Genomic DNA, 18,396 nt, shown 5'->3' on the forward strand with positions numbered 1-18,396 from the left:
ACTGTTGTTTCAACGGAAATCGATGCGAACAGTTTTCTTACTCGCCGACAACAATAAAAAAAGAGATTGCTTTTGTTTACGATGAGAAATATATAGCCAAGATTTTTATTGTTCCGGAAAAATACACGCCAACTGGACTTCCTCCGCATCTATTCAGTGCAAGCCAGGCGCAATCAGAGCGATCCAATTACCGCTGCAGGATAACTTTTCTGGATGGCGAAATCACTGTTCCCGATTTTTTTTTCTTCCCCTTGCATTTTATTTTCGAATCACTCGAGCTCAGTATTACGCCTAGAAAAGAGGTATTGAACGAGAGTGAATCTAGAATTGGAAAGGGGGGAGGTATGAGAAGTTCGAGAATGCAAATAGTTTTGCTTTCTTGTACAGAAAAAAGGGCACGGAGTTAGTCAGGAGCAATAATCAGATCAATTAGCATAACAATGGGGGCAATAATACAAAAAATCAAAATGAATTTTGATGTTAAGATTAAACAAACGGAAAAGGTGTATCTGTTTATATATATTTTAAATAATATGGCAGTCAGATCTTATCTTGATGTAGTGTAAAACGTCAGGAACGCTCCATAGGTACAGTAGAGTTTTATTTATAAAATGTAATTTTTTTTATTAGACCAGTTAACAATAAAATAATTCTAACTTTAAACAAACTAAATGAGTAGCTAACTTGAAGTCTTGCTTAAATACTTTAGGTTCAAAATTTTAAAATTGAAAAAGCACTCTTGGTAAAAGGGTCTAATGAAGTATTATGTAAGCATATTTTTGACAATTTTATTTGTATGCATTTATTAACAATTTTGAGCTTACTTTACCCCTTAAATCAAATTAAAGCATTATTTTGTTTTGATTTGAAGTAAGTTGACCATCGTCTTCGAAAAACTAAAGAGCTCGTAGAAAAATTTCTAAACAGATATTTGAAATTTCCCTCTGATACATTTCCAAATATTGAAGAAGAAAAAATTCTGTTAGAGAATCCTTGTGAGGGTATTTCTGTTCTCAGAATATGAAATTGGAAAGGTAAAACAAAGAGTTTTCAAAGATGCGTTTAGAAATTTTACTACCAGTGTTAGAGTTTTGGAGGGAAGCTGGTCAGCTCAATTGACGGGTCAACCGAAAGCTTAGTAATTTTACAAGCAACTACCGCTGGTAAAAGCATTAATTCAAATATTTAATTATAAGAAGTAACTATAAGCTAATTCAAAGTAATTATAAATATACTTTTTAAGTCATGCATTTCAATACATTAATAAGGATTAAAACTTAGGTATCTATACACAAGTCATCGCTGTTTTCGCATTTTTATCATCGCATATTAAGTTTCACTTTAAAACAATTTGTTCAAAAAACGCAAATTATACAGAAAACCGCAGCTATTTTATCTTAGTATATAAGGTTTCACTTTAAAAAACATAAATTAAAAGGTTTCACTTTGATAACATAATTTCGTCAAATGCATAAAACATCTTGGCGATTTATAGAATAAGAAGAAATCAATTTCTAATCTTTTGCTTACGCATTAGAATTTAAAGAATAAAAATAGAGAGAAGAGAAAAAACACAAAAATATCAAGATTCGTTAGAAGAAATCACGACGTAAGAGCACTTAGTTAAATATAGTTGAAATCACGACGTAAGAGCACTTAGTTAAATATAGTTGAAATCACGACATAAGAGCACTTAGTTAAATATAGTTAGTTTGATGCAATGTTCTTATTCAAAAACTTTTCAATTTGTTCAAAAACGCAATCTATACACAAAACCACCGCTATTTTCGCAATTTTATCTTAGAATATAAAGTTTCACTTTAATAAATATAAGTTCAAAAATTTCACTTTAATAACATAAATTCGTCAAGTTCATAAAACATTATAGAGTAAGATTTATAGAATAAGAGGAAATCAATTTCTCATCTTTCGCATACTTATTAGAATTTAAAGAACAAAAATAGAGAGAAGAGCAAAAACACAAAAATATCAAGATTCGTTAGAAGAAATTACGACATATGAGCACTTAGTTAAATATTGTAGTTTGAAACTCTACAATACCCTTATTTTAAGACTTTTCAATAAATAAGAGTCGGATAAAAGTTTCAATTGGTTTAAAAAAAGTCAAAATTTTATTCTCAGATTTTCTCAGGAGGCAAACAGCATTAAATGCGGATATTTTTCAATACATATCATATTGAGAAACACTTTGAATAGAAGAATGAAATCAAGCAAAGAAAAAATATTTTTAACCATTTCAAAAGAAAAAAAAAAAAAAAAAAAAAAAAAAAAAAAACTAACACATAAAACCGATCACGAGCCTCAAAACAAAATAAAACAATTTATTCAAAACATAAAAAAAATACAGAAACAAATAAAACGAAGACGTTTTCGGAGCAAAATTAATAATAAAAAAAATTTACACCCCGCAGTGTATACGAGCGAAAATTCAGTTATGGGGGAGTCATTTAATTGCCCTTTATGTAGCCAATTTAATACAAACGCCCCTTTCTTTCTCCTCGCCAGAAAATAAGCCGGGGCGCAATAATAAAAACAAATAAATAAAAGGGGCAGAATAAACCTAACAAACAAATCAACACATCCCAAACGGCAGGCATATTAGGGAGAGCATATGATCGGGCGCTCCGACCGCCAGGGGCGCGGACGGGATCGATCGGGCGGCAGAGGCGTGCGTCTCGGAGGGAGAAGGGCTCTCGAGATGGGCGCCCTAAGCTGCGGTACATGCCGTTGCTAACCAGAGACGGAGGCGGCCCATTCAGCCTTGCAGCTAGCAACATCATGCACCCGTCCCACCAGTGAGTCACCTTGGAATACGGTTGCGCCCTCTTCCCTTATCTACCCCCCCCCACCCGATATTCAAGTGGCTTCGGTTGTGTATGGACGGGACCTCCCCGGTTAATTAATAATTACTCTGTAGTCCACCCCCACTCCGCGATATGCATCGCTATATCTATATAAAGCCTAAGTCGTATGTGTGCATAGCAGAGCTGACCAACTAAAGGGGGAGGGAGGAAAATGTGCTCCCGAAGGCCATGGAAGACACGCTTAGGAAAGCCGCTAACAAACTTACACATTTCGTTTAGGTTTGTTAGGGACTCCCCCCCCCTCCTTCCGAAAACTTTTGGAATATTTTTTTTTCTTTTTTAATACTTTTTTTTCACTTCTACGGCCGATGTTTTCATTAAAAAAGAACCTTCAGGGTATTTAATAGATTGCTGAAAAGTTCCCCATGACGGAAAGATTTTATCGTTCCGGAGATGTAAAAATTATTCATTTTTAGTAGTTTTTTTTTTTTTTTAGCTCTGGTTTAAAATGACGTTCAAAAGTTACTGTAATAATAAACGATTATATAAGAAAAAGAAAGCATTGAAGTGCACGCTCGATAAATTCTTTGTTATTTTAATTTAAATTGATTGTTTCGCCAATTTTTTTTTTAAGAATATGATTTTGAGGAAGTGAAAACTTTTGCAAATCATAAAATAATTTGCTGGTACAAACGTAGGGGTGATTGTGAGCCCAAGCCAAAATTCCGGAAAATTTCTTCAAAAAAAAAAAACCAGTTTAAATTGAAATTTTTTTTTTCTTCCTTTTTCTCAATATTTCTTAGTTTACTTAAATATACATTTCAAATTTTACACATACCTATGATGACCTGGAGAGGTAATTAAAATTTGCAAAAAATGTCTTTCTTTCTTGAGTACTTGATAATAACTATTTACTGATAAAAAATGAATATTAATCATGAGTATAAGCTTATAAAGTATCTGGCTCTCCCTTACAAACAAATAAAATAAAACTGTGTTTCTAAGTTCCTCCTTTAAAAATTTGATTACCGGAAACTTCTGCGATCAATGATTTTTTGAAACATCTGGAACTTCGATCTCCGGAAACTTCCGGATCACTGTTAGCGAAAAATCCGGAAATCTGGATTTTTCCGGAGCACAATCAGCCCTGCAAACGAGTCTTGATTACTTTGGTGGTAGGTAAAAAAGTTATCGGCTCAAAATTCATTAGCTATAATGACGGTGACGCTACATGATTTGTATTATAGCAAGAAGTGCAAAAATCACAGCAACACTACTGGTTGTCTTGAAGTCGAAAAAAAGAGTGGTTGGCAGTCTATTTTTTCTCCCTAGTGGTGAAAATGTGAATATTTCCATAAAAGTGGAAAGAAAACTATATGCATCAGGTGGCAGCCTCGATACAGTAGCGATCATTTTGAACATTTTTGTTTAGATTTTTAAAACACATGAAAATTGCTTTACAGAGAAACTTTTTTTAGGTATGTTTTGCTACAATATTTATGAGATTGAAATTGAGTTATAAAAAGAAATTCCCTCAGCATATTTAAAATTAATTTGATTTTTAAGACCGTTTCTTTTCCTTTTTTTGGTAGAAAGGCGGGTGGGCTTTTCAAAATTTCACATACTGTGAGCAATTTCCAAAAACTGGAACTTCGGGGCTTATAAATAACAGAATTTATAAATTCTGTGTTATATAAATTATACTATGTACTATATAAATTAATATTTAATACAACACGATACAAAAAATAAACCGTTTACTGATTTAGATCTAATAGATTCCTTAGCAAATTATTAAACCTTTGACATCTATTTTTAAATAATAAATATTAAATAAAAATAGTGTCATCTTTCAAGTAATTACATAAGTAGAAAGCGACATTTCATACAAAAACAGTAAATTTCGTGTGCTTTCTGGAAAAAGTATAAAATACAACTTAACCGTCGGAGAAATTGGGTACTAGGAATACACGAAGAACTGTTTATGGAATAAAATTAGTAAGAGTACTCTTACTGATATTCGTAAATAATGCTTGGGTATTTAAGTGTAACTACTTTTCTACCAGTAAAATATCTAAATATTTTTACAAAGAAAAATACAGTAGCACTACTTTGCGAAGGTGTGTGCTTAAAAACAACTTTTTTTCAGTTTTTCATTACTACACGTTCAAACAAAAAAAAATCTTATGCTCAAATACAGTAGATCTCAGTGTATAAGTCGACCCTCTATTTTCGATTAAGATATAGCAAATTTCTGATATGTCGAGTGTATAAAACGACGCTGTAAAAAAAAATTCAACAAATTTAAATACACAAAAACAATTATTAAGTTTAAAAAATTGTTTAAGTTAAAAATACATCACATCCAAATCAAGACATTTCTGTGCTGCTCTTATAGACTTCATATGTTAAATTATACTAGATGCGTACTAAAATGTGGATGCAAATGTTACTGTAACATTTTTTCAAAAGTATGGAATTTCGAACATTTTTGAAGCCATTTTCTCGTGAGACACAGCAGATGAGGATGATGTAGAATTCATTTATTCGTATGACGTCATTGCTAACGTAATCGTATCTAATACGGATGATGCTCTGGAATTTAGAAATTTGTAGATTTATTGCATGTTTTAAACGTTTTCGTTGCGTTTTATTTTTCGAAATAATCTTGAATAAATTATCTTATTTTTTTCTCATTCATTCTTAATATTTTTTTCTGAACATAATTTAAAATATAGTTTCTAAAAAATCTTTATATGTAAAGAAAATTTTATGTGAGAAAATGCAAAATTGTTTACTTTTTATTATAAATAGTTTATGAAAGGGGAAATATTTCATACATATCTCGTTGTTTATATCTATCTCTTTATCTCGCCATCACGAATTTATTACCGGGGCATAAGTCAACCCTGATTTTCGTAAGATTTTTTTTTTTGGGGGGGGGGGGGTTGAAAAATCGACTCATAACACCGATAAGTATATATGGTATGGTCTTTTAGAAAATTTTATGCAAAACCAATATTTTTTACGGTATTTTTTAAAAAAAAACATGGAAAATTAAAAAGAAGCCATTAAACATGCCCCTTTCCCAAAAAGCAATCTATCAATGGGAACTTAAAATTTGTTATTCAAGACCCTTTAAACAAAGTTGATAAATTCAAAACTGATTTTCATTGCTATTCACTCTTAGGCGAGCTAAAGCAATATTTTCATTTTGTTCCACACACCCTTTTTTTGTTTCTAAATTATTAATTATGTTTGTAAATCTCCTGCTATAATCTATAGCTTTTGATAATAAATAAATAAAATTTTGAAAGAAGACATTTTAGCCAGACTTTAACCCTTCCACCAATCTTTATTCTTAAATTATCAATTCTAGAAAATAATGTCAAGCATGTTTTCTTTTTAGTAGGAAATTTAAGCTTGATCTCCACACTCAAAAGGTGGTGACTTTCTATATACATAGCTGCTAACAGGAATAAAAGAAATAACCCAATAGACAATATAAATTTCGAATAAAAATTCAGTAGATATACAAGATAATATAAATTTTGCAAAACTATTTTGTAATATCTAAATATTTTCGATGCATATTATCTAAGGGAATTTTTTAGTCAATAAAATTGAAAATTATGCTTCACTAAAAGCGATGTATTTAAATTTAGTACAATATTTTTCAGTAGTGGTTGATATCAAAAAGACTTGAACATTAAATGTATTTATATTTTTGAATTGATAACTTTTAACAGAAACTAATAAATATTGCATTCATTTTAGACAGTTAATACATATTCATTAACCAATTTAAAAATAGAGAACTTTGAATAAAAAAAGATTTAAATATTTTACTTTTTTAATAAAAAAATTCATAAATTAATTTTAAACTTCATAATTAAAAAAAAAGCTTTAAACTTAAAAAAGTTAATTTCGTTAATAGACTTGTTAAATAGTTTATATGAAGTTAACTTAATATAAATTATTCTATAACTATTATATAATTTCATATAACGTTATTTAGCAGTGATACTTCTTAAATATTCAAGCAAGCAATAACTGAGAAGACAGTAGCAAATATGTAATTTAGAACCACTCTGCCAATATTTTTATTTTTCCTTTCCTAGGTAAGGAAAATTCTTTTCGTAGACCAAATCTTCCTTCGTATTATGTTTCTTAAAGGCAGTAATGAAAATTGAAAAACTACATTGTTCTTCAAAGGTTCTGCTATCATATGAAATAAAGCTTTTTAGCAAATAGTATGCTATTTTTATAGCTGTTATGAGTTTTAAAGTTATTTATGACTGAAAATATAAGTTTTATCTGCCTTCAGCTTACGCTCTCTTTTAATTATAAAAATGACATAAAATTTCAGCATGAAGCAAAGTTACAATTTTTAAAAATCAAAAGCATTTATGAAATGATTTCTTTAAAATTACTTGCGAATTTTAAAAAAAAGATTGATAATGATTAAATTAATTTTAACAATTTTTTAAATTAGTAATTTCTTAAAAAAAAATTTTTTTTTACTATTCAACTATTTGCACTCTTATGTTTCCTCTGTAGGGGGGAAAAAATCAAAAATTTTTTTTTTCTTCTAAAAGTCTCTAATCTTAAATTTTAAAATGGGTTAAATCAAAATTTTGTGATAGGTATTTCATTTTTATATTTTATAATTATCGCTTAACAACCGTTCAAATTTTGAGTTTTTAAGACTACTAATGTTCAACTACGTAGCCTTGTAATTTTGAACACAATCCAGAAGACAAGGGAAGTCCTGGATCATGTATTGGGAAAAATTTGCCTTTGGAGGACTTTTTGATATGACTAAAATAGGTCTCGCATTTGCTTTACCTGGAGAGGAAAACCGCCCATGGTTAGCCTGATGGCAAGGAGACTCTAACTTATGGTAGCTCAGCACTGTGGTCGGTGCAACTAGGTAAGGAATTCGTATGGACCATTCTGTGACATGCATTGTAAATGATTTGATTTAGTGCTTATGTTGGTTTGAATAATAATTAAAGTACTCAAAGTGCAAACGGTTAAAATATTTGCTAGTTTTCAATAAATTTCACTCCATTTCTTTCTTTTTAATAAATTTCTCTTTAAAATAGTTACTTCAAGTTTAAAGCACTTAAACTTCAACCTTATTTTCCTATACGAAAGGGCTTCATAAAACATCCTTAATAATAAGTTAATGTAATTCTTTTTCTGCACCAACAAAACAGGCCATGACAGCCTTTACCAAATACTAGTTTCAATGTCTTCCATCCAAGGAAACACCTTTCCAACTTTCAAAGTACCCAAGACCTTTTTAATGCCATACAACTATTTAGTGAATGTTATGATCTTACTGGGATTATTTTATCAGCCTCTCCAGACAGGGGATAACCATCTTATTTATAGATATAAATAGCTCATATATTAGAAATTTGTAGTGGTCCATGGAGCCTGAACAGTTTAAAGTTGTTGTCTAACATTCTTCTTCCTGCACTGGGCCAAAAAGTAAACTAAGAAATTTTTACTGTATGCTTTTGTTTAAGGCCCATGTTGGAAACCCTTTCTATAATGACCTTTGCTATAAAAATTTTTTTCTTCTTATGAAGAGTTAGGTAATAAGAGGGCTATTGTAATTGAAATACCATAAAGTTTGAGGGGAGAGGATAATCTGGGGGGGGGGTGTACAACCGGGGCCCCGCCTACTCTTGTTGAGTGGCCAGCGGCAGCAATTTGAACAAAATGAAAAAAAAAAATTTTTTTTTCTTAAGAATAAAAAAAATTTTTAAATTGTGCATTAACGTTTTTGATGTACCCAATCTCGGTCAATGTAGTTCTTTGATCGATATTTTTTTAAGGTTAACGGCACAAATTTACGCAGAGTTTTGAAAATCCCAATATTTTTTAATAAGACATTATCAGGATACACGAATTTCGAATTTTAGTTAACTTTTGACGCTCTTCGTGTGTGTCAATTTCGTCGTGAATTATTAGTGCAATTTTACTTCTGATTTTGACTATCCTGATATTTTAACACAATATTACAACTCATGAAATTCGATTCTGTTTCAAATTTTTTTTAAAAAGTAATTACGTATCTTTTGCATAAACGACATTTTTCATTCTCTGAGAGAATAAAAAAACGAGATGTGTAAATTTATATTAAACATGGTCCCGTTTACAGAAAAATAGTTCAATATATGTGCAAGTTTATCAATACCTACCCAACCTATTCTTTTTCGTTGTCACATGATTTAAAAATCACATATCGCGATTCCTATTTAACACGTCTTAAAAATCATACATTTTGATTCTTCTCGCAATTTAAATGTCACACATTGTAATTCATATTCAAGCGATCTAAAAATTGAAAATTGCATTAACATTACAAGATTTAAAAATCATCCATCGCAATTCGTTTTCATGAGATTTAAAAACCACATATCGAGATTCATATTCACGAGTTTTAAAAATCATACGTTGTGAGTCTTCTCCTCGCTATTTAAAAATTACACATGTCAATTTGTATTCATGCAATTTAAAAATCACACATAGCAATTAGTATTCAAGAGATTTAAAAATAATGCTTGGGTATTCGTATTCACGTGATTTAAGAATCAGGTAAAGGAGGAGCAAAAACTGGAACAAATTCCCAAACTGATTAAGTTATTTGCCCTAAGTTTAATACTGCTAACAACAACAGCTTCTGTCTAAAGAATTCGGCATGTTCAAAATTAAGGAGCAGTATTTAAACAAAACCATAAAATTTTCATTAATTGGCCAGAAAAAGATACCACGTGATCAAGTAGATAAAATTATTACAATATTTAAAAATTTTTGAGCGAATTGCAGGATAACCAATAGGAAATTTTTAAACCATTTTCTACCCATGCATTTTACATATTCCTAAGATCATATGCTAGGAAATGATTTGCATATCATTAAATTTTAACTGTAAAAAATGTAATCAAGATAAGTATTATAAAGTAATGTAAACTTTAATTAATTGTTAATATATATGTGTATTAATTGTAAATAGTAAGAGTCATGTTAAAAAAGTCTTGGTCATAAAGAGTTGTAAACAAGTATCTTAATAGTTTTTTTATTATTAAGGAAAATAGTTCCTTCAAAATTAATGCTTTCTTTCCTTTTCTTTCCTCTCTCAGCCCCTGCCTCTTATAATTTATTTAAAATTAATGTTAATTTTAATCATTTTTAATCATTTAATTTTAATCATTTTTAATGCTATTAACTTCTTTAAATCAAAGTACTTAACTTGCATTTATTTTAATAAATAGGATACTTATTTTTTTTAAAATTTAATTCTATGAAAAATAATTCAATGTTACAATTTATGTTTAAATGAACTTTTTATTATTTATTAATGTGATAAAAAAAAAACGCTAATTTTTCCATGGCTTTTAATTATTTCAATTTTTTTTTCAGATAAATTGATTATGATTTTCTGATTCTGTTTTATTTTCTAAGTAAACAGCTTTACAGATTCTAATTTTAAACATTTAAAAGTATTAAATTCTATGCTAGCATATTACAAGGCTAACTGATATTTAGTGCCTAGGACAATGATAGCTTATACAGGGATCTGTCCAGACCGAATTTACTACTGTTTAGCAGTACCTTTACAAATTCAACTTTAGGAAAAACGGTAGTTTCACAAAATACTTTTTCTTAAAATGTTATTTTTGTATCCCTTAAGAAACGATAAATCCATATTTTTAACATATTTTTGTGTTTATTTTTTGATATAATTTTTAATTTTTCACAAATTATGTCTAAATTTTCACAAAATAGGTACCTTTTAGAAAAACCTATACAGACCCCTGTTACATAACAATTACTGTCAACATGTCTATTTAAATGCTTTTGCACATGGCATTTCGTTGGTCAATCTGTTGTGCATGTGGCCCTTCACTCAAAAAGGTTGTGCACCCACTAATTTTTCAACATTATATTACTATGAAAAACTCATAATTTACTCGAAAAGTTACAATTAAAACTAAAGATGCTTATTATAGTCACTGTTTTGCAAATATTTTTTCGGAAACTAATGGTATATCATTGCAAAAAGCATATACATATATCTCAATTTATAGAGGATTTATATTAATTCTCTTTTAGTTTTCATCATGCATATACATAATTTGATTTGAAAATTGCAAAATTAATTTTAATGGTACTAATGATTTTTTCACTCAATGGTATTGTTTAAAAAGAGATATTTTGCGTTATGATTAAGAGCATCTCCCATAGAGACATTCGTAAATTTTTTTTATTAAGTAATTCTCTATTTTGCAAAGTTATGCAGATAAGTATAGGCTATATGAATAATAATAGAATGCTTAAATTAAGGAATTTTAATGCGATATTTTGAAAGAATTGGCAGGAGGCATTAATGGTTACATAATTTTATACAGGCAATAACCTTCAAAGGAGGCAACATCAAGTCAAAAATATTTATATGCATAAAAACTAATAAGTAACAGTATTTTTGAAGTTAATAAGCTCAATTGGTTTCATGTAAACCAGACCTCTAAAGTTTTACAAAGGGAATTAGAACTGAAGAATTAGGTGGCTAATGCAGTTTTATGGAATACTAGTTTAAAAGACATCTAAAAAAGCAATAGATAAAAAATAAAATAAAATTATTTCATGCTTTTACATTACAAGCATTGGTAGTGACATCTAGTGTGATTAATGTAAGTTATTTGCAGTATTCTTATTCTGACTTTCTACTATTCTAGATTCTTCTAAAGTATTTAAAAGGTAAGTAAAGTATAGAAATTATTTCGATAAAACACTAGGAGACAAAAACTTAAACTTTAAATGTAATTCAAGCAAATGTGTAAAAATAAATTTTTTTTGTAAGTCTTTATAAATAAGGGGAAAAAAACAGTAAATTTTAACTTAGCAACATTTTAGTTAAATAGATTTAAAGTTAACTAAATAATAATAATAATAATAAAATGTGCTTGTTCTGAATGAGCTAGTTTTAATTAAATTTTTCTATAGTTTTTTTCAATCAACTTGCATGAATATGATTTTTTTTTTTTTAAAAAAATAGCTTTAAAATGTAGAGGTACCAAATTAAATTCTCAGATAATTAATTAATCATCAAATTAGATGTAATTAATATTAATTTTTAAAATATTTTGTCCACAATTCCACTAAATCAAGAAAAAAAAAATAGCTCATTAAAGAAAATAGGTTTTTAGATCTATCATTCTAAGACTTATAAAATTTATTTTATTTTATAGCATAATGACAAATAATTACATTTAATTCAAGCAATGATAAAATTACCAAATAAATAATTAAATTTGCATGCAAACCAGAGTACTACAAATATTAAAAAAAATTACAAAACAAACTGGAATGCTAATAACATTTATATCGATGATATTTAATCAAAAATTAGATTAAAATAAAAGATACATGTTATATATAGCATGTATAAGGCGAATTTTTTTTTTTTTTAAAAATTCAAGCAATTCTTCAAAGTTCAAAAACTAAAGAAATGTCAGAATTGTGAAGTATAGACATAAAGAGTGCAGAATTACTACAAATTTTAAATCAATAAGAAATTTTAAATTACTTTAAAAAAATGTAAATTAAAAGTAACAAAGAAGCATCTGGTATTTGTTTTGTTACTAACAAAATCTTTAAACAAAAAAAATTTAAGCAAAACTAATCAAACTTTAAGAAAACTTTTTAAGCACAGGAAAATTAATATCTAAATGATGAAATATCAATGATGATTTTTCAATTGTAAAATATTAAGCTTACTCTTTCTTTTGGAATATTGTTGTAAAACACTTTTCGTAAAAATTAAATTAGCTTTTTTAAATTTTTAATTAAAAAAAATCACAAAGAAACATTTTTTTCAGAAAGTCTCAAATGTCTAACTTAGATGACAACTATAGTCTTGATTTTTTTTTTGAAAAACTTTTGATATAATTTTTTAATAGGATTGTAATTGTTTATCATTTAGATTTCTGTACAATTTACTATATATTTTGTGTCCAAGAACAATGATTAAACATCAAGCCATCATAAAACATCACATGAGGGTGGTGCAAAAAAAAAATATTAATGAAACAGAAATAAAATCATAAAGAAAAAAAAGACTAAAAAAAGGTGAAGAAAAAAAAAATTAAATAAAGATGAAAAAAAAAAAACTAGTACCAAGACTACAAAAATTTAATTTAAAATGGCAAAATGTTATCCTTGCAAATGTTCTTTTCATGTTCCAAAATCATCTAGGAGAATTTCACTTTTTACCTTTTAAATAATTCAACTGCCAGGCAAATACAAAAAATTCCCAATTTCAAACATTTCATAGGATGTTGCGTGCCAAACAAACATGCACTCAGTTATGGAAAAATAAAATGCCTTCAACAAGAGACATAAGTTTAACTCTAACAGTCTGTTTCATAAGCTTGTTGAAAATTCAGTAATTTTAAACTACATACTTTAGTGTACACTTGATGAATTAAAACATACACTCCTTTGTAGCTAACTGTTTACATGGAGAGAAATTTTTAAATTCTTCTAGATTATTTTGTAAACAAAGAAAACTAAAACGGTCAATAATTACTATCAATTTTCTCTCCATAGCAATTTATCACCAACCACAAAATATGCATAACATTATTTTTTGTACCCGTTTTTAATGCAGAAACATTACAATGCACAGTAAAAAGAAAGAAAAAATACTAACTTGATTGTTGATGATGCCTAGAGTATCCATCATGTCTTCCATATCCACCAGGAGGTGGAACATTTCCATAACCTTGATTCCCTAAACTACGACTGTGTTATAAAAAAAGAAAGTGCATTAATAATAAGAACAACAAAAAAGAGAATTTCAATTCTAATAAAAAAATGGAAGGCATAAAAGTTTTGAACTTTAAAATAAGATAAATATTTAAAGTTAAATATTTAAAGTTAAATAAATGAATAAGGGGAAAAAAATAAAAAAAAGTTTATATCAAAATACTATGAAATAGTTTCATTCCTATGAAATAGAACAGAAATACATTGTAAAATTCATACACTAAGGAAAATCACTTTTTTTTGTTTAATTTTTTAACGATGCAACTAAAAAAACTTTTTAAAAATAAATTAATATGGATGACTATTTTTATTAAAAAATTAATAATTAAAAAAATAATAGCTGAATTTTTTTTTTCATTTCATTCATGTCTCTTTTTAGCAGATTCAATTTTTTCTTCTTCTCTGGCTCCTCAGTTCGCGTATTCGTGTATGTACAGATAGAATGGCTAAGAAAATATTTTATATGGAACAAACAGAAATATTTGAAAACTTACTTTAGCATTCTATGACCACCAGAATCTAAAGAAACTCTTTTATTATATGGTGCCATGCCCACTTGGGGTCTTCTAAAGCTGCGATTGCTTTTGTACAAACTTCTAAAATCCTCTACAGGCATTTGGCCTGGTTGTAAAACGTTTGGAGGATCACTAAAAATAAATACAAACACAAAAATTAAAAGAAATTTTTCAAAACTATTGTTTTCATAAAATATATACTATACTCTGTTTCAAGTTAAGAAAAAAGCATTATAATTATGGAGAGAGCCTGTTTGCATCTAAGTTCAAGCCAAATGGATGCCAAGCTTACAGGGCAAATGAATATCATTATCGCCAACTCTTGAAACAACGTTGTGCACACTCCCTTTTGCTTGGCTTCTTATTCATAATAAGTTATTAACTAACAAGTAATAAGAATAAATAAAATTATCTACAAATTGTAAGAAATATACCTCTTTCTGTTTGCATTTAAAGAAACTGATGAAAAAATAGTAAATATTGCTTCTTCAGACAATTTTCCACACCAGGAAAACAAAATAAAACATTTCTTTACCTCACATTTAATTTTTATGGGCATGTCAGCATAAGATGCACCATTTTTAGAGGTCCAATCAATTCCAATGCTCTTGCAATGTCGTGTAGCTGTCTCTTTTTCAATTGAATGTTCACCTTCTTTATCAAAATATGTCTGACTTGTTTAATTTTGAAATTTTAATATTGTTTTGAAAGCATATTTGTACAGTTTGATAGCGAAATAAAACAGAACTATATGCAGTTGCAGATGATTACTTAAATCCTACTCCGCAATGGCCTTTTCTTAACTTGCAACAGAATATAGTTTATTATGAGTAATTACAAATTAAATGTATATATAGTCTAGGATGAAAGCATTTTACAACTAACATATAGGTACTGTCATTCAGCAAATTTTACAGATTTTAAAAATATTATGGATTTTATAATAATGGCTAGTTGGGGTTAATTGGTCATTCCCTAGTCGGATTACCCTATAGCATGTTATAATTGAGGAGCTTAGTTGAAGAACATATTAAAGAATATTCCACTTAATCTCAGAAAATCAGTTTTAAAATGTAAATAAACATCAAAAAGTATTAAAAAAAACTAACTATTTAAAGACTTGCTATAAAGTAATGTTCTTAAATCCAAAAGTTTCAGTGTTATCAAAATCTCACTTAACAATTTTAATTTCATAAGCATTGAGCTCCTTAAATGCTTGTGAGTTTGTTTTATAATTGTTGAAGACTAATATTGAAGCTTTTCCAGCTGAATTTTTCTTTTGTTTCTCCACTATTTGGTAGAAAAAATGTTCAGCAGTACAACATCATTTACAAACAAATGGATTAATAAGTGCAATTTACTAAACATCCTAAGTGAAGGACACAAAACCCATCGTTTGATGGAATGAAATTAAAACTCTTTTTTGATATTTTATCCTTTTTGGCTGTAGAGATTTTGCATTCCAGTACAAAAATGTTCAGCACTGAGATACAATTTACTAGTTCTTTGCTTAGTAACCTATAAACCTGAGAAGCTTTAAGCTTCTTTTTAATGCTAATTAATATTTTTATCTCTTGTAAATAAAAAATATTTTTAAATGACTAAATTCTAACACTTCAGTTATTAACAATAATAGTCTTAAAAATAACTCGTAGTCACAAAACCGAATATGAACAAAATATAAAAATAACTATGTTGCATGAATATATAAATAAAATAGAGATTATAAAGATATTAATAATTAAAAACAAAATGTGCACTTTAAAATCATTAGATGATATTGATAATATTTCAAATAAATTAAACTTACACAGCTGTCTTTAATCTCTCTGCAGGAAAAATAAATCCATCTGGGTATTGTGGATCGATGAAACTGATACTAAAAGAAAATTAAATGTGTGTAATATTTTGTAATGAGAAAAATATATACAATTCTAACTCTACACAAAAATTTTATTCAATATTTAAGCAAATAATACAGTAAAACATCGGTACAACAATATTTAGGGGACCGAATAACTATATTGTTGTAGAAGGATATATTGTTATATCGAGGGCCTACATACTTTGGTGACACAATGAGATTTTCTTTAATTTTAATGTTATTAAAATTAAAAGATTATAAAAATAATAAGATTTTTTTAATATTAACAATAAATATATTTATATATTATGTAAAAAATTAGTTTGCAGAATGTTAATTATGGTTAAATATTAAAAACAATTGAAATAAATTCAGAAAATAAGATCTTTAACATACCCTGAAAATCGTTTTCATTGAAAATAATCCGGTATTTGTTTTTTCTTTCTTTTTTACTAACCGTTAAGTCAACTAACAAAGTATGCATTGATGCACGAAAATGATTTTCATTTGTGAATGGTGTGTTATTGTGATGATCATGGTCATTCAGGGTTCCCACTCTATGATGAGATTGAAATTCAAGGACTTTTCAGGACTTTTCAAGGACCTCAACAAAATTTTCAAGGACCTTAATCTAAGACCAATTTTAAAAATTATTCTCTTCTATTTTACTAGAAGCAGCAATGCTTGTTGTGGCAATAATTAATTTCAAATATAATACCTAAATGCTTTGCCTACATAGAGAGAAGAGAGTATATGTATTATGGACTAAAATTTATATTTTTTTAAAAACAACCCTACTGGTTTTACATATTAATTCACAAAATCATTTTCAGCACAATCTATAACTAATGGTAATAAGGTGTTAATGGTGAAATCCTTTAATCCTGTGTATTTCCATGTGAAGGCTGCATGAAAGACAGAGCTAAATCTTAGGTATTCCATATTCCATGACTATTCCATAACCCCCTCCTCTCCTCCATTAAACATCGTTTCTGAAATTATTCATCCATAATTTACACAACCTTCGCTAAATGTTATGCAGCAACAATTCTTTCTGAAAATAAAAATTAGATTGAACATATCCCATTTTCACCATGTTTAAAAGCATTATTCGTTATGTGTAATCCACAACTGCCAATGAATATGACCTGGTGGAAATATTTCTCTTTTAATTCACACTGAAGCTTCTAATAGAATTTCCAATTGACATAGGGTCCATCCATGGATAATTGAAGTATTTTAGAGAGCTTTTAACCATCATCCATGCATTTGTAAAAAGAGGACAAAATATTTTCTGCAGTTCCATGACCCATAAATTGGGAGGTAAGATACTTAGTGTAAACTTTATTATCAATTCCTTACCATAATGTCCATCTGCTTAGATTGTAGAGACTGATTTAACGTCTCATCAAAGAGTACAGTGTAGCAATCAACATTCTTCAGCTCATTTATAAGAATCTCTTTGAAGTATAGTGCCAATCCAAAGGAGCCCAAATAGGCTCACTTTGTGGCACTACAAAAAAATTGTCTCGCTATACAGCTATCAGCAAACATTTTGGAGAACAATTTACTAATCCCTTCACAGGAGTTACATGAATAATTACTAGTGATGCACTTCAGACTCCAGAGAATTTCAGCATCAAGCACATTCCTTTTGACCAGATAAGAAGACAATGTTACCTCGGCCACTAAAGTTTCTGTTTCACATGGGGCACACGATGTTGAAGGAGTATTTACACCAGATGAATTAGATGTTGATGTCTTTGGAAAAAGAGAACTCGGGACATGAGACTGCTTTTTTGTTTTACCTTTCTTTGATGTGTGATTTCAGAGCAGATTCTTCCATTTTCGCGATATCGATCTCCTTCATGCATAATCGGCACTTGGCTCTGAACTTCTTTTCGGGCATCGATAAAATCCATTCTTTATATGCTTGATTATCCATCCATTGGGGATTAAAATAGCACTTCCCAGGCAGAACTAGTCTAAACTACATAACACAAATACAAAGCCGTGCCTTTGCGAATACGCTTTACAATAAAGTTTCGAAATGACGCAAACGTAAGGACAAGTGCGGATGGTAAAACGGCAAATGTATTGAAAACTACAAGGTACATATTGTTACGAAATTCGAGAGTATTTCAGTTTCGATAAGAAAAAAGAAGATCTAAGCATATGCGACAGAAGATGAAGTGGAGTCTCGCCCCGAACGCATTGATTGTCTGCTGTGCTCCGCGCGCTTGGCAGACACCAAGACGCTACGCCCGGGTAGAAACGGTGGCGTTAAAAACCACGTGAGAGAGCTCGGGAAAAATTCAAAACAGAAAGAACGAGAAAGATCCGCGGG

General features: G+C 28.9%; 1 protein-coding gene across 4 annotated transcripts in view; it reads right to left on the bottom strand.

Moving 5' to 3' along the window:
- Positions 1-18,396, bottom strand: part of Rat1 (5'-3' exoribonuclease 2 Rat1) — a 95,400-nt gene that overhangs the window by 36,845 nt on the left and 40,159 nt on the right. For all 4 annotated transcript variants that reach the window (XM_087165510.1, XM_087165507.1, XM_087165508.1 and 1 more), the window contains exons 29-31: positions 15,996-16,064; positions 14,165-14,317; positions 13,555-13,646 (exon numbers count right to left, since the gene is read on the bottom strand). In XM_087165510.1, the coding sequence (XP_087021636.1) occupies positions 13,555-13,646; positions 14,165-14,317; positions 15,996-16,064 (314 nt within the window). The remainder of the gene's footprint in view (positions 1-13,554; positions 13,647-14,164; positions 14,318-15,995; positions 16,065-18,396) is intronic.

Source organism: Parasteatoda tepidariorum, chromosome 6 (assembly GCF_982258835.1).
Source record: "Parasteatoda tepidariorum strain Cologne lab strain chromosome 6, Ptep-v5.0, whole genome shotgun sequence".
NCBI classification, from domain to species: domain Eukaryota; kingdom Metazoa; phylum Arthropoda; class Arachnida; order Araneae; family Theridiidae; genus Parasteatoda; species Parasteatoda tepidariorum.